At 47.4% G+C, this 26,957-nt stretch overlaps 1 protein-coding gene across 7 annotated transcripts in view; it reads left to right on the top strand.

Moving 5' to 3' along the window:
- The window catches only part of EDIL3 (EGF like repeats and discoidin domains 3), a 1,054,167-nt gene that overhangs the window by 552,752 nt on the left and 474,458 nt on the right, over window positions 1–26,957 (top strand). For all 7 annotated transcript variants that reach the window (XM_063963959.1, XM_063963960.1, XM_063963957.1 and 4 more), the window contains one exon: window positions 18,196–18,309. In XM_063963959.1, the coding sequence (XP_063820029.1) occupies window positions 18,196–18,309 (114 nt within the window). The remainder of the gene's footprint in view (window positions 1–18,195; window positions 18,310–26,957) is intronic.

The raw sequence follows: 26,957 nt of genomic DNA, 5'->3' as shown, positions 1-26,957 counted from the left end.
AACATATTCAGCAGCCCAATACTCCTGTTGAAATTTTGTGGGAATATGGAGCATACCCCTCAAAATACGTTGCAACAGGTGGTCGATCAGGTGCAGGTCCTGACTCGTCAATTTAATGATTTGTCCATTAAAATGCACACCTCCCAGGCCGCTGGCGGAGCTCCCGCAGCAGCAGCACCTTCAGGGGTTAAGGAGCCGAAAGTAAATCTTCCGGATCGTTTTTCTGGAGATCGCTCGCAGTTCTTTTGTTTCAAGGAGAGCTGCAAGTTATATTTCCAGCTTAGGCCTCAGTCTTCTGGGTCAGAGATTCAGCGGGTGGGCATAGTGATTTCCTTGCTACAAGGAGACCCACAGGTCTGGGCATATGGGTTGCAGCCTGACTGTCCGTCGCTAAAAAGTGTTGATGCTTTTTTTACGGCACTGGGCATGTTGTATGATGACCCTGACAAGACGGCCTCAGCCGAGGCTCAGATTTCGATCCTTAAGCAAGGGCGAAGGCCAGTTGAGGTTTACTGTACGGAGTTTCGGAGGTTGGCCCATGATACCCAGTGGAATGACCCAGCCCTGAGACACCAGTACCGAAGAGGTCTTTCTAACCAGATAAAAGACCAACTGGTACAATATCCCTTGCCTGATAGCTTGGATCAGCTCATGCAGTTATCCATCCGGGTGGATAGACGGCTGAGAGAGCGTAGGCTTGAAAGGGAGACCGAGGTTTCCTTCTTTCCCAAGGGAACCTCAGACTCTGAGGAATTTTCCGAGGAGCCTATGCAGATTGGGGCTACCCGCCTCTCCTCGCGTGAGAAGACGCGGAAGAGACAGCAGGGGTTGTGTTTGTACTGTGGGAATAAGGGTCATGTGGTAGTATCATGCCCAGAAAAGCCGGAAAACTTCAGGGCCTGAGGGTGATGGGAAATATCCTGTCAGGCCAGAAGTCAGAATTTCCCAAGAAGACTTTTATCATTCCGGTGACCTTGAAGATCCTCGGTCAAACTGTCAAGACTGAGGCCTTTGTGGACAGTGGGGCCGACGGGGTTTTTATGGACCGCCAATTCGCCCTGAAACACTCTGTTTCCTTAGTACCCTTGGCGTCGGAAATTTAGATTTGTGGGTTAAACGGGGAACCATTATCCCAGGGTAAAATTACCTCTTGCACTAGCCAGATTTCTTTGTTTATTGGAGCCACACACTCTGAAAAATTGTCCTTTTATGTGACTGTCTGTACTTTTGCCCCATTGGTGTTGGGGTTACCCTGGTTAAGGGCCCACAATCCTCAATTTGACTGGGTCTCTGGGGAGATTCTTAATTGGGGTACTGATTGTTTCAGGAGTTGCTTGAGCCGTCCAGTCAGGCTCTCGCAGCTAAGTTTGCCAGGATTGCCAGGGTGTTATGCAGATTTTGCGGACGTGTTCTCCAAAAAAGTTGCAGAGGTACTACCTCCCCATCGCCCCTATGACTGTGCCATTGATTTGTTGCCGAATGCTAAGCTTCCCAAGAGCAGGTTGTACTCCCTGTCACGTCCTGAGACTCAGGCTATGGCAGAGTACATTCAGGAGAACTTGGCTAAAGGATTTATCAGACCTTCACAGTCTCCAGTTGGGTCGGGGTTCTTCTTCGTGGGTAAAAAGGACGGTTCATTGCGACCTTGCATCGACTTCAGGGAATTGAACCGTATCACGATTAAAAACTCATACCCACTGCCTCTCATTTCGGTCTTGTTTGACCAGCTTCGTACTGCCACCATTTTTTCTAAGATTGACCTACGCGGTGCGTACAATCTAATCCGAATAAGAGAGGGGGATGAATGGAAGACTGCCTTTAATACCCACTCAGGGCATTATGAATATTTGGTGATGCCTTTTGGGCTCTGTAATGCCCCGGCAGTCTTCCAGGATTTCATGAACGATGTGCTCAGGGAATATTTGGATAGATTCTTAGTTGTATACTTAGATGACATCCTAATGTTAGGGTCTCCTGCCCTGTGCTGCCACGTCGTCATGGCAACCGGGAGACAAGTGCTAGCGGAGTGACCTGAGCGCAGCTGATACTCCGGTTCGGGTCTTTTGCTGTGCAGTGGTTATAGGCTCTGTGCATGGCAGGGGATCCGGTGCTGGTTTTTGTGCTCACAGTCTGTGAGGTCTGAGTGGGGCGTGGACAGCACCTGCTTTATAAGGCCTCTTCTCAGGGTAAGCAGATGCTGCTGAATCTTTGTTGGTTAGTCAGTTTCTGAAAGTTAGCCAGTACTGTGTAGCTTTGTATTTGTTTGTTGCTTACTGCAATTAGGCCTGGGGATTTGGTATTACACTCTGCCAATCCAGACCTAGCAGTAAGACTGGAGTCAGTCGTTTAGCTTGCTGGGGTTCTGTTACTACTCTGTGAACTTAGCAAGTTTGCGGCTGTATTCTAAGACTTGCCTGTCTAATCCTGTCTCACTGTGCTAGGTGTCAGGGGTCAGTTTAGTGGCAGTAAGCTGAACCTGTGCACTGCAAGTGAGAATTAGGATTGTGGAGACTCTCCTTGTGTCTATCATTCCATCTCTGACCAAGGAGTTTACTGCCACACCCGTTGGTAACCCTTTAGGGTTTTGCTGTTGCCCTTAGCAACAGCATTTCGGGTTCTCTATGTATTAAAACACAACATCTTGCTTTTCCCATCTGAGCAGTTCTAATACAAGGGAGATACCCAGTTCCTTAGCCTCTGGGCTTCTCTGTTCACTTTGTGTGTATTTTGTTACCCTATCACCTTCTGTGTACGTTATGTCATATTCCCCAGTCTGTCTGTAAGTCCATTTGTTTTGCATAACAGTTCAAACACCAGTACATTCCTGCAGGCACTGGAGTGCATAACAGTCCTGACACCAGTACTTTCCTGCAGGCACTGGTGTGCATAACATATTCAGCAGCCCAATACTCCTGTTGAAATTTTGTGGGAATATGGAGCATACCCCTCAAAATACGTTGCAACAGGTGGTCGATCAGGTGCAGGTCCTGACTCGACAATTTAATGATTTGTCCATTAAAATGCACACCTCCCAGGCTGCTGGCGGAGCTCCCGCAGCAGCAGCACCTGCAGGGGTTAAGGAGCCGAAAGTAAATCACCCGGATCGTTTTTCTGGAGATCGCTCGCAGTTCTTTTGTTTCAAGGAGAGCTGCAAGCTATACTTCCGGCTTAGGCCTCAGTCTTCTGGGTCGGAGATTCAGCGGGTGGGCATAGTGATTTCCTTGCTACAAGGAGACCCACAGGTCTGGGCATATGGGTTGCAGCCTGACTGTCCGTCGCTTAAAAGTGTTGATGCTTTTTTTACGGCACTGGGCATGTTGTATGATGACCCTGACAAGACGGCCTCAGCCGAGGCTCAGATTTCGATCCTTAAGCAAGGGCGAAGGCCAGTTGAGGTTTACTGTACGGAGTTTCGGAGGTTGGCCCATGATACCCAGTGGAATGACCCAGCCCTGAGACACCAGTACCGAAGAGGTCTTTCTAACCAGATAAAGGACCAACTGGTACAATATCCCTTGCCTGATAGCTTGGATCAGCTCATGCAGTTATCCATCCGGGTGGATAGACGGCTGAGAGAGCGTAGGCTTGAAAGGGAGACTGAGATTTCCTTCCTTCCCAAGGGAACCTCAGACTCTGAGGAATTTTCCGAGGAGCCTATGCAGATTGGGGCTACCCGCCTCTCCTCGCGTGAGAAGACGCGGAGGAGACAGCAGGGGTTGTGTTTGTACTGTGGGAATAAAGGTCATGTGGTAGTATCATGCCCAGAAAAGCCGGAAAACTTCAGGGCCTGAGGGTGATGGGAAATATCCTATCAGGCCAGAAGTCAGAATTTCCCAAGAAGACTTTTATTATTCCGGTGACCTTGAAGATCCTCGGTCAAACTGTCAAGACTGAGGCCTTTGTGGACAGTGGGGCCGACGGGGTTTTTATGGACCGCCAATTCGCCCTGAAACACTCTGTTTCCTTAGTACCCTTGGCGTCGGAAATTTAGATTTGTGGGTTAAACGGGGAACCATTATCCCAGGGTAAAATTACCTCTTGCACTAGCCAGATTTCTTTGTTTATTGGAGCCACACACTCTGAAAAATTGTCCTTTTATGTGACTGTCTGTACTTTTGCCCCATTGGTGTTGGGGTTACCCTGGTTAAGGGCCCACAATCCTCAATTTGACTGGGTCTCTGGGGAGATTCTTAATTGGGGTACTGATTGTTTCAGGAGTTGCTTGAGCCGTCCAGTCAGGCTCTCGCAGCTAAGTTTGCCAGGATTGCCAGGGTGTTATGCAGATTTTGCGGACGTGTTCTCCAAAAAAGTTGCAGAGGTACTACCTCCCCATCGCCCCTATGACTGTGCCATTGATTTGTTGCCGAATGCTAAGCTTCCCAAGAGCAGGTTGTACTCCCTGTCACGTCCTGAGACTCAGGCTATGGCAGAGTACATTCAGGAGAACTTGGCTAAAGGATTTATCAGACCTTCACAGTCTCCAGTTGGGTCAGGGTTCTTCTTCGTGGGTAAAAAGGACGGTTCATTGCGACCTTGCATCGACTTCAGGGAATTGAACCGTATCACGATTAAAAACTCATACCCACTGCCTCTCATTTCGGTCTTGTTTGACCAGCTTCGTACTGCCACCATTTTTTCTAAGATTGACCTACGCGGTGCGTACAATCTAATCCGAATAAGAGAGGGGGATGAATGGAAGACTGCCTTTAATACCCACTCAGGGCATTATGAATATTTGGTGATGCCTTTTGGGCTCTGTAATGCCCCGGCAGTCTTCCAGGATTTCATGAACGATGTGCTCAGGGAATATTTGGATAGATTCTTAGTTGTATACTTAGATGACATCCTAATGTTAGGGTCTCCTGCCCTGTGCTGCCACGTCGTCATGGCAACCGGGAGACAAGTGCTAGCGGAGTGACCTGAGCGCAGCTGATACTCCGGTTCGGGTCTTTTGCTGTGCAGTGGTTATAGGCTCTGTGCATGGCAGGGGATCCGGTGCTGGTTTTTGTGCTCACAGTCTGTGAGGTCTGAGTGGGGCGTGGACAGCACCTGCTTTATAAGGCCTCTTCTCAGGGTAAGCAGATGCTGCTGAATCTTTGTTGGTTAGTCAGTTTCTGAAAGTTAGCCAGTACTGTGTAGCTTTGTATTTGTTTGTTGCTTACTGCAATTAGGCCTGGGGATTTGGTATTACACTCTGCCAATCCAGACCTAGCAGTAAGACTGGAGTCAGTCGTTTAGCTTGCTGGGGTTCTGTTACTACTCTGTGAACTTAGCAAGTTTGCGGCTGTATTCTAAGACTTGCCTGTCTAATCCTGTCTCACTGTGCTAGGTGTCAGGGGTCAGTTTAGTGGCAGTAAGCTGAACCTGTGCACTGCAAGTGAGAATTAGGATTGTGGAGACTCTCCTTGTGTCTATCATTCCATCTCTGACCAAGGAGTTTACTGCCACACCCGTTGGTAACCCTTTAGGGTTTTGCTGTTGCCCTTAGCAACAGCATTTCGGGTTCTCTATGTATTAAAACACAACATCTTGCTTTTCCCATCTGAGCAGTTCTAATACAAGGGAGATACCCAGTTCCTTAGCCTCTGGGCTTCTCTGTTCACTTTGTGTGTATTTTGTTACCCTATCACCTTCTGTGTACGTTATGTCATATTCCCCAGTCTGTCTGTAAGTCCATTTGTTTTGCATAACAGTTCAAACACCAGTACATTCCTGCAGGCACTGGAGTGCATAACAGTCCTGACACCAGTACTTTCTTGCAGGCACTGGTGTGCATAACATATTCAGCAGCCCAATACTCCTGTTGAAATTTTGTGGGAATATGGAGCATACCCCTCAAAATACGTTGCAACAGGTGGTCGATCAGGTGCAGGTCCTGACTCGACAATTTAATGATTTGTCCATTAAAATGCACACCTCCCAGGCTGCTGGCGGAGCTCCCGCAGCAGCAGCACCTGCAGGGGTTAAGGAGCCGAAAGTAAATCTCCCGGATCGTTTTTCTGGAGATCGCTCGCAGTTCTTTTGTTTCAAGGAGAGCTGCAAGCTATACTTCCGGCTTAGGCCTCAGTCTTCTGGGTCGGAGATTCAGCGGGTGGGCATAGTGATTTCCTTGCTACAAGGAGACCCACAGGTCTGGGCATATGGGTTGCAGCCTGACTGTCCGTCGCTTAAAAGTGTTGATGCTTTTTTTACGGCACTGGGCATGTTGTATGATGACCCTGATAAGACGGCCTCAGCCGAGGCTCAGATTTCGATCCTTAAGCAAGGGCGAAGGCCAGTTGAGGTTTACTGTACGGAGTTTCGGAGGTTGGCCCATGATACCCAGTGGAATGACCCAGCCCTGAGACACCAGTACCGAAGAGGTCTTTCTAACCAGATAAAGGACCAACTGGTACAATATCCCTTGCCTGATAGCTTGGATCAGCTCATGCAGTTATCCATCCGGGTGGATAGACGGCTGAGAGAGCGTAGGCTTGAAAGGGAGACTGAGATTTCCTTCCTTCCCAAGGGAACCTCAGACTCTGAGGAATTTTCCGAGGAGCCTATGCAGATTGGGGCTACCCGCCTCTCCTCGCGTGAGAAGACGCGGAGGAGACAGCAGGGGTTGTGTTTGTACTGTGGGAATAAAGGTCATGTGGTAGTATCATGCCCAGAAAAGCCGGAAAACTTCAGGGCCTGAGGGTGATGGGAAATATCCTATCAGGCCAGAAGTCAGAATTTCCCAAGAAGACTTTTATCATTCCGGTGACCTTGAAGATCCTCGGTCAAACTGTCAAGACTGAGGCCTTTGTGGACAGTGGGGCCGACGGGGTTTTTATGGACCGCCAATTCGCCCTGAAACACTCTGTTCCCTTAGTACCCTTGGCATCGGAAATTGAGATTTGTGGGTTAAACGGGGAACCATTATCCCAGGGTAAAATTACCTCTTGCACTAGCCAGATTTCTTTGTTTATTGGAGCCACACACTCTGAAAAATTGTCCTTTTATGTGACTGTCTGTACTTTTGCCCCATTGGTGTTGGGGTTACCCTGGTTAAGGGCCCACAATCCTCAATTTGACTGGGTCTCTGGGGAGATTCTTAGTTGGGGTACTGATTGTTTCAGGAGTTGCTTGAGCCTTCCAGTCAGGCTCTCGCAGCTAAGTTTGCCAGGATTTCCAGGGTGTTATGCAGATTTTGCGGACGTGTTCTCCAAAAAAGTTGCAGAGGTACTACCTCCCCATCGCCCCTATGACTGTGCCATTGATTTGTTGCCAAATGCTAAGCTTCCCAAGAGCAGGTTGTACTCCCTGTCACGTCCTGAGACTCAGGCTATGGCAGAGTACATTCAGGAGAACTTGGCTAAGGGATTTATCAGACCTTCACAGTCTCCAGTTGGGTCGGGGTTCTTCTTCGTGGGTAAAAAGGACGGTTCGTTGCGACCCTGCATCGACTTCAGGGAATTGAACCGTATCACGATTAAAAACTCATACCCACTGCCTCTCATTTCGGTCTTGTTTGACCAGCTTCGTACTGCCACCATTTTTTCTAAGATTGACCTACGCGGTGCGTACAATCTAATCCGAATAAGAGAGGGGGATGAATGGAAGACTGCCTTTAATACCCACTCAGGGCATTATGAATATTTGGTGATGCCTTTTGGGCTCTGTAATGCCCCGGCAGTCTTCCAGGATTTCATTAATGATGTGCTCAGGGAATATTTGGATAGATTCTTAGTTGTATACTTAGATGACATCCTAATCTTCTCCCATTCCCTGGAGGAACATCGGAAGCATGTACGCTTAGTCCTCCAGAAACTCAGAGACCACCGGCTTGGGGCGAAGCTGGAGAAGTGCGAATTTGAAGTTCAGCAAATCGCATTTCTAGGATATATTATCTCCCCAGAAGGTTTCCAAATGGAGGGTTCCAAGGTACAGGCAGTCCTGGATTGGGTGCAGCCCACTAGTTTGAAGGCGCTTCAGCGTTTCCTGGGCTTTGCAAATTTTTATAGACGATTTATCGCTGGATTTTCGTCTATAGTGGCGCCCTTGGTGGCACTCACTAAGAAAGGGGCGGATGTTGCTCACTGGTCTCGTGAGGCCAAAGCGGCTTTTGCCCGTCTCAAAAGGGCATTTGTCTCGGCCAAGGTGCTGCGACACCCAGATCCAGAGCGTCCTTTTGTGGTGGAGGTGGATGCCTCTGAGATGGTTATTGGGGCAGTGCTCTCTCAGATGGGAGTGTCTGATAATCGCCTTCATCCCTGTGCTTACTTTTCCCGTAAATTTTCGCCTGCCGAGATGAATTATGACGTGGGTAACCGGGAATTGTTGGCTATTAAGGATGCACTCGAGGAGTGGAGACACTGGCTTGAGGGGGCTAAGTTTGTGGTCTCAATTCTCACCGACCATAAGAATTTGGCATATTTAGAGTCAGCGAAGCATCTCAATGCCAGGCAGGCACGATGGGCTTTGTTTTTTGCTCGCTTTAATTTTTTGATAACATATCGCCCTGGGTCAAAAAACATCAAGGCTGATGCGCTCTCGCGGAGTTTTGCTCCAATCCAGGAGACCACCGAGGAGCCGTTGCCCATTGTGTCCCCATCATGTATTAAAGTGGGCATTACCCAGGACCTCTTGTCATTAGTCCTTAGAGCACAGGAGCAGGCTCCTCCAGACCTTCCGGTAGGTTTTTTGTTTGTGCCTCCTAGGTTAAGACAGCGAGTGTTCCTGGAATTCCATGCCAAGAAGTCGGCAGGTCACCCGGGTATTGCCAGAACTCGGGAGTTGCTATCTAGGGCGGTGTGGTGGCCCTCGGTGGCTAGGGATGTGGATCAGTGGGTTCGGGCATGTGACATCTGTGCCCGAAATAAGACTCCAAGAGGGATTCCTGTTGGCCCATTACATCCACTCTCTATTCCATCTAAGCCATGGACCCACATTTCAATGGATTTTGTTGTGGACTTGCCCAAATCCTCGGGGATGACAGCCATCTGGGTTGTCGTTGACAGGTTTTCAAAGATGGCGCACTTCGTTCCACTGGTTGGGCTGCCATCGGCCAGACTCCTGTCTGAATTATTTATGCTGCATGTTGTGCGTCTCCACGGGTTGCCACTTGATGTGGTCTCTGACCGCGGATCCCAGTTTGTGGCCAAATTCTGGAGGGCATTTTGTTCCGATCTCCAGATTTCTGTCAGCTTGTCGTCAGGCTACCATACGCAGTCTAATGGGCAGACTGAAAGGGTGAACCAGTCCTTGGAGCAGTTCCTCAGGTGTTATGTCTCCAAGTGTCAGACTGACTGGGTTGCTCATCTGTCAATGGCGGAGTTTGCCTATAACAACGCGGCTCACTCTGCTACAGGGATCTCTCCCTTCCTTTGTGTGTATGGGCATCATCCTAAGGCCAATTCTTTTGACCCCCTGGACTCCACGCCTGGTGGTTCCTCTGTCGTTTCGGTCCTTAGAGGTATTTGGAGGAAAGTGAAGAAAGCCCTTGTGTCTGTGTCATTAGTGACCAAAAGGGCTTTTGATAAGCGGAAAAGACCCTGCAGCTTCAAATTAGGAGACTTCGTCTGGTTGTCTACCAAGAATTTGAAGTTGAGACAGCCATCTCATAAGTTAGGCCCCCGGTTCATCGGCCCTTATAAGATCACCAGGGTTATCAATCCCGTGGCATTTCAGTTAGATCTGCCCCGTTCTTTGGGTATCAATAAAACATTTCATTGTTCCCTTTTAAAACGGGCGATTAGTAATCCTTCTTCCAGAGGAAGACCTTCCCCTCTTCTGATACGTGGCCAGAGGGAGTTTGTGGATGAAAGGGTTCTTGACTCCAAGATGGTTCGGGGTCGGCTGTCATTTTTGGTGCACTGGAAGGGGTATGGCCCGGAGGAGCGGTCGTGGGTGCGCAGTTGTGATCTTCATGCCCCCAGACTGATACGCTCTTTCTTCTCGCAGTTCCCCGATAAACCCGGTGGTAGGGGTTCTTTGACCCCTCGTCAGAGGGGGGGTACTGTTAGGGTCTCCTGCCCTGTGCTGCCACGTCGTCATGGCAACCGGGAGACAAGTGCTAGCGGAGTAACCTGAGCGCAGCTGATACTCCGGTTCGGGTCTTTTGCTGTGCAGTGGTTACAGGCAGGGGATCCGGTGCTGGTTTTTGTGCTCACAGTCTGTGAGGTCTGAGGGGGGCATGGACAGCACCTGCTTTATAAGGCCTCTTCTCAGGTTAAGCAGATGCTGCTGAATCTTTGTTGGTTAGTCAGTTCCTGAAAGTCAGCCAGTACTGTGTAGCTTTGTATTTGTTGTTGCTTACTGCAAATAGGCCTGGGGATTTGGTACTACACTCTGCCAATCCAGACCTAGCAGTAAGACTGGAGTCAGTCGTTTAGCCTGCTGAGGTTCTTTTGCTATTCTGTGAACCCAGCAGGTTTGTGGCTGTACTTTCAGACCTGCCTGCTTAATCCTCTCTCACTGTGCAGGGCGTCCATGTGTCAGTTTAGTGGCAGTAAGCTGAACCTGGGCCCTGCAAGTGAGAATTAGGATTGTGGAGACTCTCCTTGTGTCTATTATTCCATCTCTGACCAAGGAGTTTACTGCCACACCCGTTGGTAACCCTTTAGGGTTTTGCTGTTGCCCTTAGCAACAGCATTTCGGGTTCTCTACGTATTAAAACACAACATCTTGCTTTTTCCATCTGAGCATTTCTAATACTAGGGAGACACCCAGTTTCTTAGCCTCTGGGCTTCTCTGTTCACTCTGTGTTGGTTTTGTTACCCTATCACCTTCTGTGTACGTTATGTCATATTTCCCAGTCTGTCTGTGAGTTCATTTGTTTTGCATCCCTCTCTGTTCAGACACCAGTACATTCCTGCAGGCACTGGTGTGCATAACAGTTCAAACACCAGTACATTCCTGCAGGCACTGGTGTGCATAACACAAGGGCCTGACCTCCGCATACCGATTAGCCAATGCCACCGGACAACAGGCCCCATTACCTGAAGGTGCCAAAGTGATCCAATGACCTCTACCCATCTGATCAGTTTTGGAGTGGCGCAGCCTGCACAGCACAGACCCCACACCCACGACAACATCCGCGCGCCGCATAATGGCATCCGACTTTTTAGAAGCCGCAACCAACTCAGAGACCCTAAACGCTCCATGGAAAGCCATGGAAAAAGCCAACTGAAATAAAAGCGTTTCAAAATGGGAGTCCGCCACCGCCTCCACCGCCCCCATGAGGGAAGAAAGCAGGGACGCATCGATAGGGCGCAGACTGTCAGGAGGCACCGGCGCAGAGCGCGCCCAACCTTTAAGCGCCTTCGTCAGCAGGAAACTCTTCGTAAAATCTGGAACACCCTTCAACTCTGAATAAAAGGATATTCCAGCGAGGTATGGAGACACCACGGCTCTCGATCTACCTGTCATGAAGAGCTGCCAAACGAAGTCCAGAAACAATCCCTGACCCCTCTTACCTCTAGGCCCTTGGTTACGGGAAAAGTCTTCCCATTCCTTCCAGGCCTGACGGTGTCCCGTGAGAGTGGATGGAGCCAAAGATAGCTCGGATAGCCCTTCCAATCCGCCATGATGACCTGCCAAACATAAGAAGGGCAGGGCAAACCCGCTGAATCAGCCTCCGGGGCCAATAAACGGAACATATCCAACTGCTCCCTGGACAATGCATCTGCGATCCCATTATCAACCCCGGGGATGTACTGAGCCCGAAACAGAATATTACATCGCATACAAGTCAGCATGAGTCGCGACAACCCCCAGAGGACCTGCAGGACCTTAGCCCTTTGGTTGTTAACCGCGTGCATGACCCCTAAATTATCGCAGCGAAAAAGAATACTGCGATCGCGAAGGCGCTCCCCCCAAACCTACAAGGCCACCATGATGGGAAAGAGCTCCAGCAACAACAGGTCGCTGGTCAGCCCCTCCCTCGACCTAGACTCGGACCACGAAGCCGCGCACAATGCCCTGTCGAGATAACAACCGAACCCCGACGAGCCCGCCGCGTCCGTGAACAACTGCAGGTCAAAATTGGCAACGAGCGGGGCCATCCAGATCAGCACACCATTGAAGTCCGCCAGAAACGAAACCCACACAGCGAGGTCTCTCCTAATCTCAGCCGAGAAACGGACAAAATGGTGCGGCCTGGACACCCCAGCCGTGGACCGCTCCAACTTCCGACAAAAAAACCCTGCCCATGGGAATCACCCGACAGGCAAAGTTCAACAGCCCGAGGAGGGATTGAGCCTCCCGCAACGTCACCTTTACGCTGCTCCAAGCACCGCACTATGGACTCCTGAAGCCTCACAACCTTGTCCCGAGGCAGCCGGCAAGCCCCTGCGACAGTATCAATCTCGATACCCAAAAAGGACAAACAGGAGAGAGGCCTCTCCGTCTTGTCTTCGGCCACAGAAACGCCAATATGCCCCAACAAGACACGCAGCGAAAACAACAGGAAACCACAGCGAGGAGAATGCGCGGGCCCCATACTCAAAGAGTCGTCAAGGTAATGTGCGATACCGCTACCTCCGCAAGAAAACTCCACACACCAATGTAAAAAGGTGCTGAACTTTTCGAAAAAGGCACACGAAACGGAACACCCCATAGGCAGACACTTGTCTACAAAGTATTCCTCCCCGAAGCGGAAACCCATGAATCGAAACAACTCCGGGTGCAAAGGGAGCAAGCGAAAGGCCGATTCAACATCAAGCTTAGCCATGAGGGCCCCAGGGCCGCAGCCCTGTACCATGCCCAGGGCATCCTCGAAAGACTGATAAACCACCGAACAACACTCCGGTGGAATTGCATCGTTAACCGAGGACCCCGATGGATAAGACAAATGCTGAATGAGCCGGAACTTACCCGGGGCCTTTTTGGGCATGACCCCCACCGGGGAAATAATCAAATCCTCGATAGGCGGCAGCACAAAGGGGCCCGCCATTCTCCCCAGGCGAACCTCCTGCTCGACCTTTTCCCGAAGCACGTCGGGGAAATCCCGAGCAGACTGCAGGTTCCTGGCGGCCTGAACTAAAACTTCCCCCTCCACCGGCAAACGAAAACCCGACGCAAAACCATCATGCAGAAATTTAGCGTCGTCTCTGTTTGGGTACCACCCCAACCATTTGAGCATGGCCCCCAAACGAACCGGGGACGGCACCCTAACTAGCGGCAACACCCCCAGCTGGTTTTCCGGCCGCGCCCCCGGCTGCCTTAGCTCCCGGCCGCCCCGAGCGAAAGCAATTGGAAGCCAGGTGTGATCCATTACATCGCAAGCAAAGGTGTCGAAAACGACACTGTTGACCGAGGGGGCACGCGGAATTGTTGAACGCGAAGCAGTTCCCCTTCGCCTGCTGCACAGAACGGGCCACGCTCCAAGGACGGCGCAGCACAGCCTCAAAGGCGGGCCGGGACTGATTCGCCACCGCGATCTGAGCCACGGACCCCCCTTTCGCCACCATTTTCATATCCTGCGCCCGTGTGACCCGAAGCCATACCTCCACATCTTTGCACCCGAAGTCAATGATGTGCAGGCAATCATGCTTCTGACGGAACTGCTTGTCATAATGCAGCCACATATCGTCCTTAGGCTGACGCTGCATGTCATGCACGAGGTGAATGTACCTGATGACGTTGATGTGCTCATCAGGGCGATCCTCCAAGTAGCATGCCGTGAACACGCAGAAACCCGCCAACCAATTGTCGTACGAGAGAAAGGCCTCAGCCCCGATACCGCCCTTCGCAAGCGCTTCCTTACCTTCCCTCTTGGTGTCCTCCGTCAATGTGAAAAGGAAGACGTATTCCCCCCGCCTAATCTTCTTCCTGCAACTCTCACGCAACCCCCGCAACACCGCCGTGTAATCGCAGCGAACTACACCCGGCAAATTACGCCGCCTCCTGTCCCTACGGGAACTACTACCGCTCTTCCTAGGCCGCTTATCCCGGTGCCGCGCCTCACGCCGCGCATACTTGCAAGCCCTCTTTTTAGCCTGCGTGGAGCTACTAGCTGCCGACTGCAACGAGGAAGAAGAGGAAGAAGACCTACTGGACCTACTGCCGGAAGAGGAAGAAGAAGACCCACGAGACACAGCAACTGTATCGGTGTCCCACTCACCGGTTGGCCCGCTTCCTGAAGGCGAAACATCCGCCACGACCGGCTCCTCTTCCCGATCGTCACCCGCATCCGAATCTGAAAAAGAAGGGAAAGCCGCCACGGGTGCCGAAGCCCCCCCAGTGGGGATGAAAGCAGACGCCCCTGCTGGCGACGGGGAAGCGCCACCCAGCAACGCAGCGGTGGAGCCCATAGCGCGACACGCCTGGAGAAACTGCACCATGGCGGGGCCAGAAGCACCAGGGAGAACGGCCGTGTCGACCGAAGCGGGAGCCACGGAAACGCCACCCGGGGACAAAGTCGACAAAAACGGCGCAAACAACGCCGTCATTGCCGACATTGCTGCCGCATTTGCAGAGGGATCTGGAGCCGCAGCCGCAGCCCCAATGGTCCCCCCGCTCCTCGGGTCCGCAGCAGGGACGGCCCTCTCGTCGCCGCCGTGCCGTCCCGGTCGGGCCCGACTGGGACCGATGCCACTGCCCTGGCCCCCCACTGGCCCTGCCCACCTGGGGGACCGGATGGCCACCATTCTCAGATTGCACCTCTCCTCTCTGGCCCCGCACTGTGATGACAGAAGCATCTTGGGAGCCCCGCCCGCTGGAGCGGGGAGAGCTCCCAGGAATCACGAGCGCCAGCCACGGACGCGGGCGTGCACGCGCACGCGAAACAGGAGCTGCCTGGTAGGGACAGCCAGTGGATGAGCCACTGGCCGCAACCCTAAACACAACCCCCTCATCATCTGGGGACCCCGGAGCTACTCTCAGCGGCGGAGGGCGCGCGTCCCCGAGCCGCCGCAGCCGGAGAGGTATTCCCACCAGCGGGCATCTCCGCTGGCTCCCCCCCCCTCCCGTCTGCCCGATCTCGTCCTCCGCCGCCCAGCGCCCCGTCCCTCACCAGCCGCCGCTGCACCGGGAGAATCCCCCGGCGCCCGCAGCTCAGCCAGCGTGGGAGCGGATGCACGTGCCGCTGCACGCGCCCGCGGACGGGCACCTGCAGCAGCACCAGGAGACTGAGCCCCGGCCGTGAGCGCAGCGCCCAGGGCCCGGGATGGAGAGGGGGGAGCAGCAGCATAACGTGCAGGGGCACCAGCAGAGCGGCGGGGACGGGACATGGCGGCCAGCACGAAATAACCAGGAGGCAATGGGCAACAGAAAGGGGGACATAAGGTGGGCACAATATAAAATGCACCCAGGCCAGGCAAGTGAGTAAAAGCAATAAGGACAAGCAGCACAAACACAGGAGAAAGGGGGGTGAAGAGCATTCACCACTACCACGATTACAGCAGAAGAGGCTGACCCAGCCCCTTTACCAGGCTTAAAAACCCTTTCCACCTACCCCCAACGTTCACTCCTATTGGCTAACAATAAACTCCCATAATGCCTTACCGTCCTGCCCCCCAGACTAGCTGAGGTTTAACCCACTCCTCTCCTATTCTGTCAATTCGTTCTCCTAAAATGTATAACTGTAATCAGCTGCTGGTAGGGTTACCACCTTATCCCTTTAATTCTGGACACATATTAATTACACAGGTTCTGTGGCTGATTTAAACCAGGTGAAATGAAGTCAGCAAGCCACAGAACCTGTGTAATTAACATGTGTCCAGAATTAAAGGGATGAGGTGGTAACCCTAGCTGCTGGTTATGTGGCAAAATATATTCCAAATGACAGTTATATATTTCTTCACTTTAAAAAAAAAAAAAGACAGGCAAGTGTTATCATTTTACACATACTATCAAGACACCCGTGTGAAAAAAAATTGTTCAAAGTGTAAGACTTCCCGCCTTGCTCGGTTAACCCGAACACGGCCGAACGTCATCATCCCGCTGTCTGATTCTCGCGAGATTCGTATTCTATATAAAGAGCCACGTGTCGCCGCCATTTTCACTCGTGCATTGGTTGCGTTCTCTCCCTGAAAAGCTCCGTATCTGTGCTCAGTGTGCTGCAAATATCTGTGCTCAGTGTGCTGCAAATATCTGTGCTCAGTGTGCTGCAAATATCTACGTTCTCTGCCTGAAAACACTCCATATCTGTGCTCAGTGTGCTGCAAATATCTGTGCTCAGTGTGCTGCATTGTGGGGACCACCAGTATATAATTATAGTAGTACAGTACAGTAGGCCATTGCTGTATCTTGCAGCTCTGTGTCAAGTATACTCTCTCTGTGCTGCATTATTGTGAGCAGTATATAGTAGACAGTGCAGCATTTTGGTGACCAGCAGTATACATATAGTACAGTACAGTAGGCCATTGCTGTATCTTGCAGCTCTGTGTCAAGTATACTATCTCTGTGCTGCATTATTGTGAGCAGTATATAGTAGGACAGTGCAGCATTTTGGTGACCAGCAGTATACATATAGTACAGTACAGTAGGCCATTGCTGTATCTTGCAGCTCTGTGTCAAGTATACTATCTCTGTGCTGCATTATTGTGAGCAGTATATAGTAGGACAGTGCAGCATTTTGGTGACCAGCACTATACATATAGGGGGTAATTCCAAGTTGATCGCAGCAGGAAATTTTTTAGCAGTTGGGCAAAACCATGTGCACTGCAGGGGAGGCAGATTTAACCTGTGCAGAGAGAGTTAGATTTGGGTGTGGTGTGTTCAATCTGCAATCTAATTTGCAGTGTAACAATAAAGCAGCCTGTATTTACCCTACACAGAAACACTATAACCCAACCAAATCTAACTCTTTCTGCAAATGTTATATCTGCCCCCCCTGCAGTGCACATGGTTTTGCCCAACTGCTAAAAATTTTCCTGCTGCGATCAACTTGGAATGACCCTTATAGTACAGTACAGTAGGCCATTGCTGTATCTTGCAGCTCTGTGTCAAGTATACTATCTCTGTGCTGCATTATTGTGAGCAGTATATAGTAGGACAGTGCAGCATTTTGGTGACCAGCAGTATACATATAGTACAGTACAGTAGGCCATTGCTGTATCTTGCAGCTCTGTGTGAAGTATACTATCCATATCTTTGCTGCATTGTCGTTGTGAGCAGTATATAGTAAGGCAGTGCAGCATTGTGGTGACCACCAGTATACATATACAGTAGTACAGTACAGTAGGTCATTGCTGTATCTTGCAGCTCCGTATCACTTCAAGTTTCCATATCTGTGCTGCATTGTTGTGAGCAGTATATAGTAGGACAGTGCAGCATTTTGGTGACCAGCAGTAGTAGTACAGACAGTACAGTAGGCCATTGCTATTGATATATTACTGGCATATAATTCCACACATTAAAAAATGGAGAACCATTTTTTTATTTATTTATCTTTGCATCATGTGATGTTTGGGGCTTTTTTAAGTGCCATCTTGTCTGACACTACAGTGCCACTCCTAGATGGGCCAGGTGTTTGTGCCGCCCACTTGGGTCACTTAGCTTATTCATCCAGCGACCTCTGTGCAAATTTTAGGACTAAAAATAATATTGTGAGGTGTGAGGTGTTCAGAATAGACTGGAAATGAGTGGTAATTATGGTTATTGAGGTTAATAATACTATAGGATCAAAATTACCCCCAAATTCTATGATTTAAGCTGTTTTTGAGGTTTTTTTTAAAAAAACACCCGAATCCAAAACACACCCGAATCCGACAAAAAAATTTCAGGGAGGTTTTGCCAAAACGTGTCCGAATCCAAAACACGGCCGCTGTACCGAATCCAAAACCAAAACACAAAACCCAAAAAATTTCCGGTGCACATCTCTAACTTCTATCAGGTGCCTTGGAAAAGTGTCAAAGTTGCCTTTGCCCTTCCGACAACACTTTGCACCCATTGCTACTAATTGCAATTGGCCTCTATAATTCTACATTTCACTTTACTTCTTCCTGGTTTCTAAATAAATTCCGCTAATCTTATCCATTTAATTATGTAATCAATTTGATTTCTGGTAAAATAATCATAACAAAGTATAGTTCTCAGTGGGCACAAACCAGTACTGCTCAAGGAAAATCAGGACAAATTAGAGCTTTACTGGAATCTCATCAAATTTACAAAATATAGATCTCTCTGTCATTAAATTGTTCACAATGTTCTGAAGTTTGTGTGTTAGATTATTTATAATGCAGCTTTTTCATATTCTAACATTCTATACTGTAATTATTTCTACAGATGTAAATGAATGTGAAAAGCAACCTTGTCGGAATGGCGGAATCTGCACGGATCTTGTGGCCAACTACTCATGTGAATGCCCTGGTGAATATATGGGACGTAACTGCCAGTATCGTAAGTAGAACCCTCGCTTGATCATGTGTTTGATATAATTATACCTGCAAAGTTTCACTATGAATAGGCAAGCATATCAGAAACGCGTAGGGGTCATCTTTTGTGGGGATTCTGCTTTCCAAACACGAACGTGCTGTGAATGTGATTTATTTTGTAAAAATCCTGTCGCTTCTGATGAATACAGGAGATATCAATCACACTAGATGGGTGTCTGCTGAAATTACTGTCAAACTGCTCTGCATATCAAACATAAAACAGAACTCCTATCTACGCAGGAAATCAGTGCTACTTTCATGATAGGGACCACCGTCTCACATCTATTTTTCTATTACTATGCTAAAGCAAAAGAGGTTTTGATAATCTTCTCCAGCTTACTATTGTAATCTTATGTTGATCTTTTGTGCTGTTGGAAATGTTTTAGTTGTACAGTTAATTGAATGCACAACTTTACATATAGGCTGAAAAAAACTATTTTGTTTTGTAGTTTCAGATTCTTGCAGAAATGTATTTTTACCAAGTTAGAAAAATTCAAAGTAAAAAAATACAGGTGAAATTTTAATTTATAACACCTCTCACCAACTGGTGTCCAAAATCAATGTTTTATTAGTATTTGTTAGAGCTGGTATAAGCAAGTAAACATTATTGAGAATGGAACTCATTGGTCCCAATGAGACCACACCCACTAGCTCTAGTGTTTTTTTTTTATGCTGAATGCTTAATGTACTTCTGTTGACTGTAAGTAAGTGCATTGTGGTCGATAGTGTTTTCAACTAACCCCTACCTCTGTTTGCAAATACCATGTACCACTGAATCGCCAACATATTTAGAGCAATTTGGATCTTAAAAAATCTGAACCCACCCGAATTTTGTGGGTCTGTACCAAACCAAGTCCCAGCACGCCGCTGAGCATACAGAGATGCTCCCATTCACTTTGAATGGAGTGCGTGCGCGTCTATGATGCACGTGCGTCCCATTTGTTCCCGGCAGTGCGCCTCGCTGGGTGCACCTAGTCGCAGACGGAGCCACAATTAGCATGGCTCCTGCTGTATGAGCCAAAGGGTGCATGTGGGCATTATACACAGGTGCAGCAGTATAAGCTGCTCGAAACTTGGTGAGCTGTGATCAGAGATGTGGGGAAAAGATAGGCAGGGGAGGCACTGTCTCACTTGCCATAGACTTTTTACTCCAGAGTTTTGATTATAAAAATTATTATAATAATACAGAAAATATATCTATAATATATTCTTTTTATTTTTCATATACTTTATAAAGTTAAAACCTCTGGCATATACGTTAGTATAACAGGAAAGGCTCTGCCTCACCTGCTTCACCTGTCTCACCCCAATGCACGCCACTGACTAAGATGGGTTTGTATTTATATGAGCTGTGTTTTTAGTTTCATCGCTTTCCACACACGTTTTCTTGCTGAGGAGTTTTTACATTTGCACAAAATAAAGATAAGGGAATTCTCCAATAGATTTCTGGAAAATATTGGCCTTGTTCTGCAGTCTTACCCCAAACACACCACAAAGCAAAATTAATAGACCGTTGTCATTCCATATGTGTTCAGAGACTGTAAATTGATGGATATACAAATACAGGGGGTTATTCAGGTTAGTTAGAAAGCAAAAAAAGTTAGCAATTAAGCAAAACCATGGTGCCCTGCAAGTGGGGCAGGGTACCATGTGCAGAGAGAGTTAGATTTGGGTAGGGTGTGTCCAAACTGAAATCTAAATTGCAGTGTAAAAATTAAGCAACCAGTATTTACCCTGCACAGAAACAATATAACCCACCCAAATCTAAATCTCTCTGCACATGTTACATCTGTCTCACTTGCAATACAACATGGGGGGTCATTCCAAGTTGATCGCTAGTTGCCGTTGTTCACAGCGCAGTGATCAGGCTAAAAATGGGCATTTCTGCGCATGTGTATGGGCCGCAATGCGCACATGCGTCGTACGTGTACAAAGCCCGTTGTGGTTGTGCACAGGTTGTAGCGAAGTTTTCAGTCGCACTGACGGCCGCAAGAATATTGACAGGAAGGGGGCGTTTCTGGGTGTCAGCTGACTGTTTTCAGGGAGGGTTTTCAAAAATGCAGGCGTGTCTGAAAAAATGCAGGCATGGCTGGGCGGGTGTATGACATCAAATCCAGACACAAATAGGCTGAAGTGATAGCAAGCGCTGAGTAGGTTCAGAGCTACTCTGAAACTGCACAAACTGTTTTTGCAGAGCTCGGCTGTACAAGCGTTCGCACTTCTGCTAAGCTAAAATACACTCCCCAGTGGGCGACGGCATAGCGTTTGCACGGCTGCTAAATCTAGCTAGTGAGCGATCAACTCGGAATGACCCCCATGGTTTCACCCAATTGCTAACTTTATTGGTTTGCTAACAAACCTGAATAAGGGCCACAGACTGGAATGGTATTCAGCAGAATGGCAATGCAAAAGTTGAATGCAAAGACTGAATCACAGGAACTTTGCACCTCTGTAGAATGACCTTCGTTAGTCTAAAATGTTGCCTCAACTCTAAAACAAAGCTACTTTCTCAGCCAGGAGTACAGCAGTACGTCTTTTCTAAAAATATAGTAAGCTGTTACAGTATTTGTAGAATTTGCTATTTCTTTTGGGTATCACGTCCTGCTACATTTATTGCTTTATGTAGAGGTGACCTTCACTGAGTCACTGTGAGTAATTATGTCCTAAATTAGCAATTGTATATCCCAGATGTTTATGCCCCTTTGTCCAACGCAGGCCTGGCTACATGAGGGCTTTTTTTGCAATTCATCTATATACTGTGACTGGGCTGGTTCCAAAATGTACCAGAGCACAATCCTTCTTAGGAAATGCTGTTCTGTTCAAGTGTTATCATTATTTTTAGTTTATATTTTTAACAAAAATGCATTATAATAAGACAAAAACACTACAAAAAATAAGTTGTTTTCACAGTTATCTGTTCTACACTGGGACTGGAATACAGAAGGAGAGCACAGAGAGGTTTTAATACATTTCATAGATTTATTATACTACAAACATATACAGTACAGTATATGAAAAAAATCAGTAAAAATGAAAAGCGCTTGTACCACTGTAGAGCAAAATCGTATGTGCAAACTCTATGTAACCAAAATTATAAATAGTTAAAATAAGTGCAATAGTCAGAGTCACTCATATCCTTAGAAAGTGCTGAGTAAATGGTTTCACTTAATTTCTGTCACACGGTCACAAATGTGGGTATGGGACTCCAGGTCAACGCCAAAAAGGTCGACACACCTTATGTAGACACCTGAAATAGGTCGATGTGGACAAAAGGTCATCTTGAACATGGTCGACATGGAAAAAGGTCGACATGAGTTTTTATGGGGGTTTTGTGTCGTTTTCTTCATAGAGTGACCGGGAACCCCAATTAGTGCACCGTGTCCCCTCGCATGGCTCGCTTCGCTCACCATGCTTCGGGCAAGGTGCCTCGCTGCGCTCGACACAGGTTACCGTTCCCAATTGTAGTCCACGTGAATCGTAAAGTATGAAAAATATGAAAGAAAAAAAAAGTGACAAATTCATGTCGACCTTTAGTCCATAGCGACCTATTGCAGGTGTCATCCTAAGGTGTGTCAACCAATTGGTGTCAACCTAAGGTGTGTCAACCTTTTTTGTGTCGACCTGGAGTCCGGATACCACAAATGTATCCAGAAACAATGTATCACTTGAAATGATGAAAGGTGTATCCACATCTATAAAATGTGAAGCTGTGACTGTTCCAGTAACAATAAGAGATAGTTCTTTAGATTCCCCTTACAATCTGCTGGCTAGATAGCCTTACAGGGCTCCTTGTGTTTAATCTGCAGGTATTGGAAGCTGCAGTATAGAACAAGTTCTTGTGCATATATTGGCAACACTGAGTGTGATATCTGTCCTCAAACTCCAGCCGACCGGGATACTGGAATGATGTCAGACAGCTGCCTCAGAACCTGGCGTCTGTCCACAGACCGCTGATGACTGGTTGGGGGCACAGGTGTGTCAGTCTCCGGGTGCTCTGTCTGTATGAGTGCCTGAAGATGTATTGTTAAGCCAGGTACACACTATGCAATTATTGGGCTGATTTGCCATTAATCTGCTGATCGGCCTCATTTATTGTATATTGTGTACTGTAGTCATGAGCGTTTCAGCGTTTCACCAATAAAACGGTTAAAAAAATCCACAAGCGCATTACTTCGATTATCTGATTGGTCAGTTTCAGACTCAATTTCCTGATATCGAGCAGTATTGTCAATAACCTGCTTATATTCCCTATGTTTTCCTGACACTATGGGAGTCATTCAGTGGTTGTTGAGCTATCATGCTCAAAGTACCAATTTTCAGTTCTTTGCACATGCGCCGGACTAGTTCTATGCAATGTCAAAAAAAGGATGGCAGCAGACTCTCAGTGATTGACAGTTCGGAGAATGGTGAGGGAGCGGCAACGGCCTCCATTTGTGAAATTGGATGCAAGTTGATGCCATTTAGAGGGTTTTCAGAGGTCCAGGATCTCTGTCGTAGGACAGAGATTTCCTGGCCTCTATGACGGGGTGGTTTGTGCAACATCATGGATGCTTTAAGCTGCCCAATGATGGAAGAGGGATTTGATGCTGCGTCCTAGAAAGCAGGTATGATCACTATTGTAGTGGGAGGCATCTGCTTGTAACAGAAACCTCCTGCTGCATTACCATGCAGCGTTATCATTTCCAAGGGAGCAGCAACAATACCAACTCCAACCACATCTGAATTAGTCCCTATGTCATCCTTCTTGTGGGCAGACATATTCAATATCAGTGTGGTGTGGCAGAAAATTGATAGCTACTAATAGAAAAAAAAATTGCATAATATGTAGCACTGATATTGGGGCTTCCCTCCCTGTTTGTCGTCCCGGTCACAGAAATCAGACAGTGAGTGCCTAGCTGTAGTTACCTGTGGCTTCCTGCGGTTATTAGCAGTGAGAGAGGTCTGTAGAAACTACAGTGGCGGTGAGAAGCTGCCAAACCTAACATGTTTCTCGGCCTACGCTGACGGGCGTTTCTTAAAAGGAAGTGCATAAGAGCTTGTTCCAAACTGCAGCCAAATGAAATGATCTAAGCTGTTTATCACATACTGTATACTGTATGCCTGCGTGCACGAGTCAGCTTCCAATACCCGCAGATTAAACAATCCAGTGACATCCTGAGTAGTCCGGGAAGGCTATTTAGCCAGGAGATTGTGAGGAGGGATGCGGTCACTATACCGAAGCCGGGATCCCGAACGGTGAACAGCCCAACGGTCGGCATGCCGGCCAACAGGTACTATTCCCACTCGTGGGTGTCCATGAGGGAATAGAACCTGTGGCAAGTGCAGTGAGCCACTGAGCATGCTGGTGGGCCGGCCATCTAAAAGCCGGGATCCCACTGTCGGGATGGTGACTGGCAATCTCCCAACCGCCGGTCACACAAACCCAACCCATGAGGGAGTATAAAGTACTATTTCTTATTGATACTGAAGCAGTCACAGCTTAACATTTTATAGATGTGGATACATATTCTATCATTTCAAGTGATACATTGTTTCTGGATACATTTGTGACTGAAGTCAAGTCATTTACTCAGCACTTTCTAAGGAATATGAGTACCAGTGTTTTTTATATTTTGAATCAATATACTGTTTATTCATGATTTTAATTTGTAGTATAATAAATCTAGACCTACCCTTTTGTTTTGGGGTTACCCCTCCCCCCCATCTTGTCTTGAGGGAGTAGCATCAGATTGATTTGACTAATTACAGGGCTGAGGCACCTGATAGCTTTTCTTCTGTTCTATGGTACTTCTTTGAATGTGTATAAATATATGTATCAGTATTGCATTTATTAAATCATGTATGAAATATTTATTATGAAAACAAGTTTCAAGTTGAATGGCATAACAAAGAAATAACACGGCATCCATTCATATACAGAGCAACACGTTTTATCTTCCCCACAAAACTGTATTGCTCAAATGTCTTCTGTTGTACGAGCCAACAGCCAGCTTTGGGAGTTCTGAAAACTCATACCAAACGCTGTCTGGGCACCCAGCTGCCTCTGATATATTTCTAAATCTACAGTAAAATATGTAAACAGATAATACTAGCTGCAAACATAGTGCCTGATTCAGAGGGGTACATTAATGCTGTCCCAGCTGCAAATTTGTACAAAGTGGCTATACAGAAATATGCAGATGTTGCAGCCACTGATATTCGTATTGAGACGTCCACTGGCGGCATCTCTGAACTACCGCTTGTGTACATAGACACCACTACAGGAAACACATTGGTCAAACTTCTGAGTTACCTTATGGTCATGCAGCATGGCTGTTGCCAGACGCCAGAGATATTGCAACTGCATACAGTATCACAATTGTAAGCCGTGAAATGCTGGCAAAATGGTCATGACACGCCTACATTTGAGTTGCCACTCCCCTGTTACCTCCCAAAAACACTGCCTTACTGCCAATCGTTTGGCAAATAAATCCTCACTGCAAGAGGACTGCAAGAGGACTGTTGCAAGACCATCGCAGTCAGGGATGGCAAATGCCAGAAGGGCCAATGGTCTTATGGGCTGATCTTGCCACAGAGATATGCTGGCCGATCAGCATAGCCTCCCGGTGCTCTGTTCGACAGCCCCGCACCTGAAGACAAGGGCTGGCAGCATAGCCAGATTAAGAGGGGGTGCAGGGGATACTGCACACCAGGGCCCCTTTTGTTAGGGGGCCCCCTGGCTGAAGCACACTGACATCCCTAGCTATCCCTCTTGTGCAGCAGCAGAACCAGGCATCCAGAACGTTAAAATGACAGTATGTAGTGCAGGTAGAGACACAGGAGTATCAGGTTTCAGAGCAAGAGACACACACACACACACACACACACACACACACACACACAGTCCTCCTGAGTCCTAATCCTGTGTGTAAGTAGTACAGAGGCTACTGCTATGCTTGCATGTGACAAAATAGATTATAGATTTTACTTTTCTATGTGTATTTAAAGTTTATATTGTCTTTGTTCCACTACAAGAAAACTTTGTAAAATAGTTGTCTCTCAATTAGGTGGAGCAATAAACAGTACCCAGGCATTATTAAACTGTTAGTTTAAATCTAATATACACTATTGGTTTCAATTTATTATACACAATCCATACCCCTGTTAGTTTAAATCTAATATACACTATTGGTTTCAATTTATTATACACAATCCATACCTCCCAACATGACCCATTCCAGGAGGGACAAAATGCTCTCTACCTGGACTCCCTTCTGTATTTATGATTGCAATCACTTGCGTTGAAATACCTTTCTTATCAATTAGATATGTCAACACAGCCTACACAGGTGATACCAATCATATAATGAGAGAAGTTTAGGAGCAGAGCATTTTGTCCCTCTTTGAATGGATCATGTTGGGAGGTATGCACAATCTAATCAAATGACCTCCCCCCTCCCTCCAGGCCTTAAATTCCCCAAGGCTTAATCCAGCCCAGGCAGGCAGACATACCGAAACACAGGGGTGTGTCATGAGGCCACAACCCCTGTGAGCTGGGACCACACTCCCTTTAAGACCACTACTATGCCAGGGCCATTGTATAGCACCAGTCCATCCCTGATCGCAGCACATATACAGTGCAGCTTGTATTAATGCACAGTGGCTGAAAATCAATCCACTGCATACTGTACAAAATCAATTTCTGTCCATCTCTGGATCCGGCCCATAAAGCAAACAGAATGACTGGGAGTAAGGGATGTTTTAAAATTAAAATCCTATGTGTACATGATGTTTTTCTACTAAAGAGCATTTATAATTATTAATTGAACAGAGTCTACATTATTTTAAAAATAATGAAATTAATCCTTCAAAATTATATTCAACATGTTGTTTTTGCTTTGTACATTTTTTTTTCTATACACAAAACTGACACCTTAATTGTATGTGTTTATTTCCCACCTAAATCTTTTATTGAGTTTCTGTTTATAGTTAATGATTCAAATTGTGCTAAATATTAACTCAAAAGCCCTAAATAAAACTGTTTACGAAAACAGCGTTAATATATTATTTGCTATTTGTTATTTGCATTTTAGCTGTGTGCTTGTACTGAATTTGGCATTTGTCATTCCAGTACAGATTCCTCAACTTTATTTATAGAAATGTGGGTATGGTGCAAAATGTTGTCATTCAGAATGTCAGCACGGTCTGCAAGTCAACAGAATTTTGACATGGATATTATATCAACATGTGACATGTTGATTTGCACAATATCAGAATGGTCATCATCAGTTGGCATGTTGACATAGCATTTTTTACAGTATTTAATCCCAAACATAACCAATGCCTAACCCTTACTGCAGCTTGACCCTAAACCTAACACTGACATGTACTGTCAGCATTGTGATTGTCAATACTTTCACTGTTGTGTATGTCTACATAATGACTACATACTGGTTACTGGGGGTCATTTCCGAGTTGATTGCTCGTTAGCTATTTTTCGCAGCGCTGCGATCAGATAGTCGCCGCCTATGGGGTAGTGTATTTTCGCTTTGCAAGTGTGCGAACGCTTGTGCAGCTGAGTGGTACAAAAAAGTTTTGTGCAGTTTTTGAGTAGGTCTGAACTTACTCAGCCAC

Source organism: Pseudophryne corroboree, chromosome 1 (assembly GCF_028390025.1).
Source record: "Pseudophryne corroboree isolate aPseCor3 chromosome 1, aPseCor3.hap2, whole genome shotgun sequence".
NCBI lineage: Eukaryota > Metazoa > Chordata > Amphibia > Anura > Myobatrachidae > Pseudophryne > Pseudophryne corroboree.
Note: the sequence above shows the minus strand (reverse complement) of the source record. Positions and strands in the feature narration are given on the sequence as shown.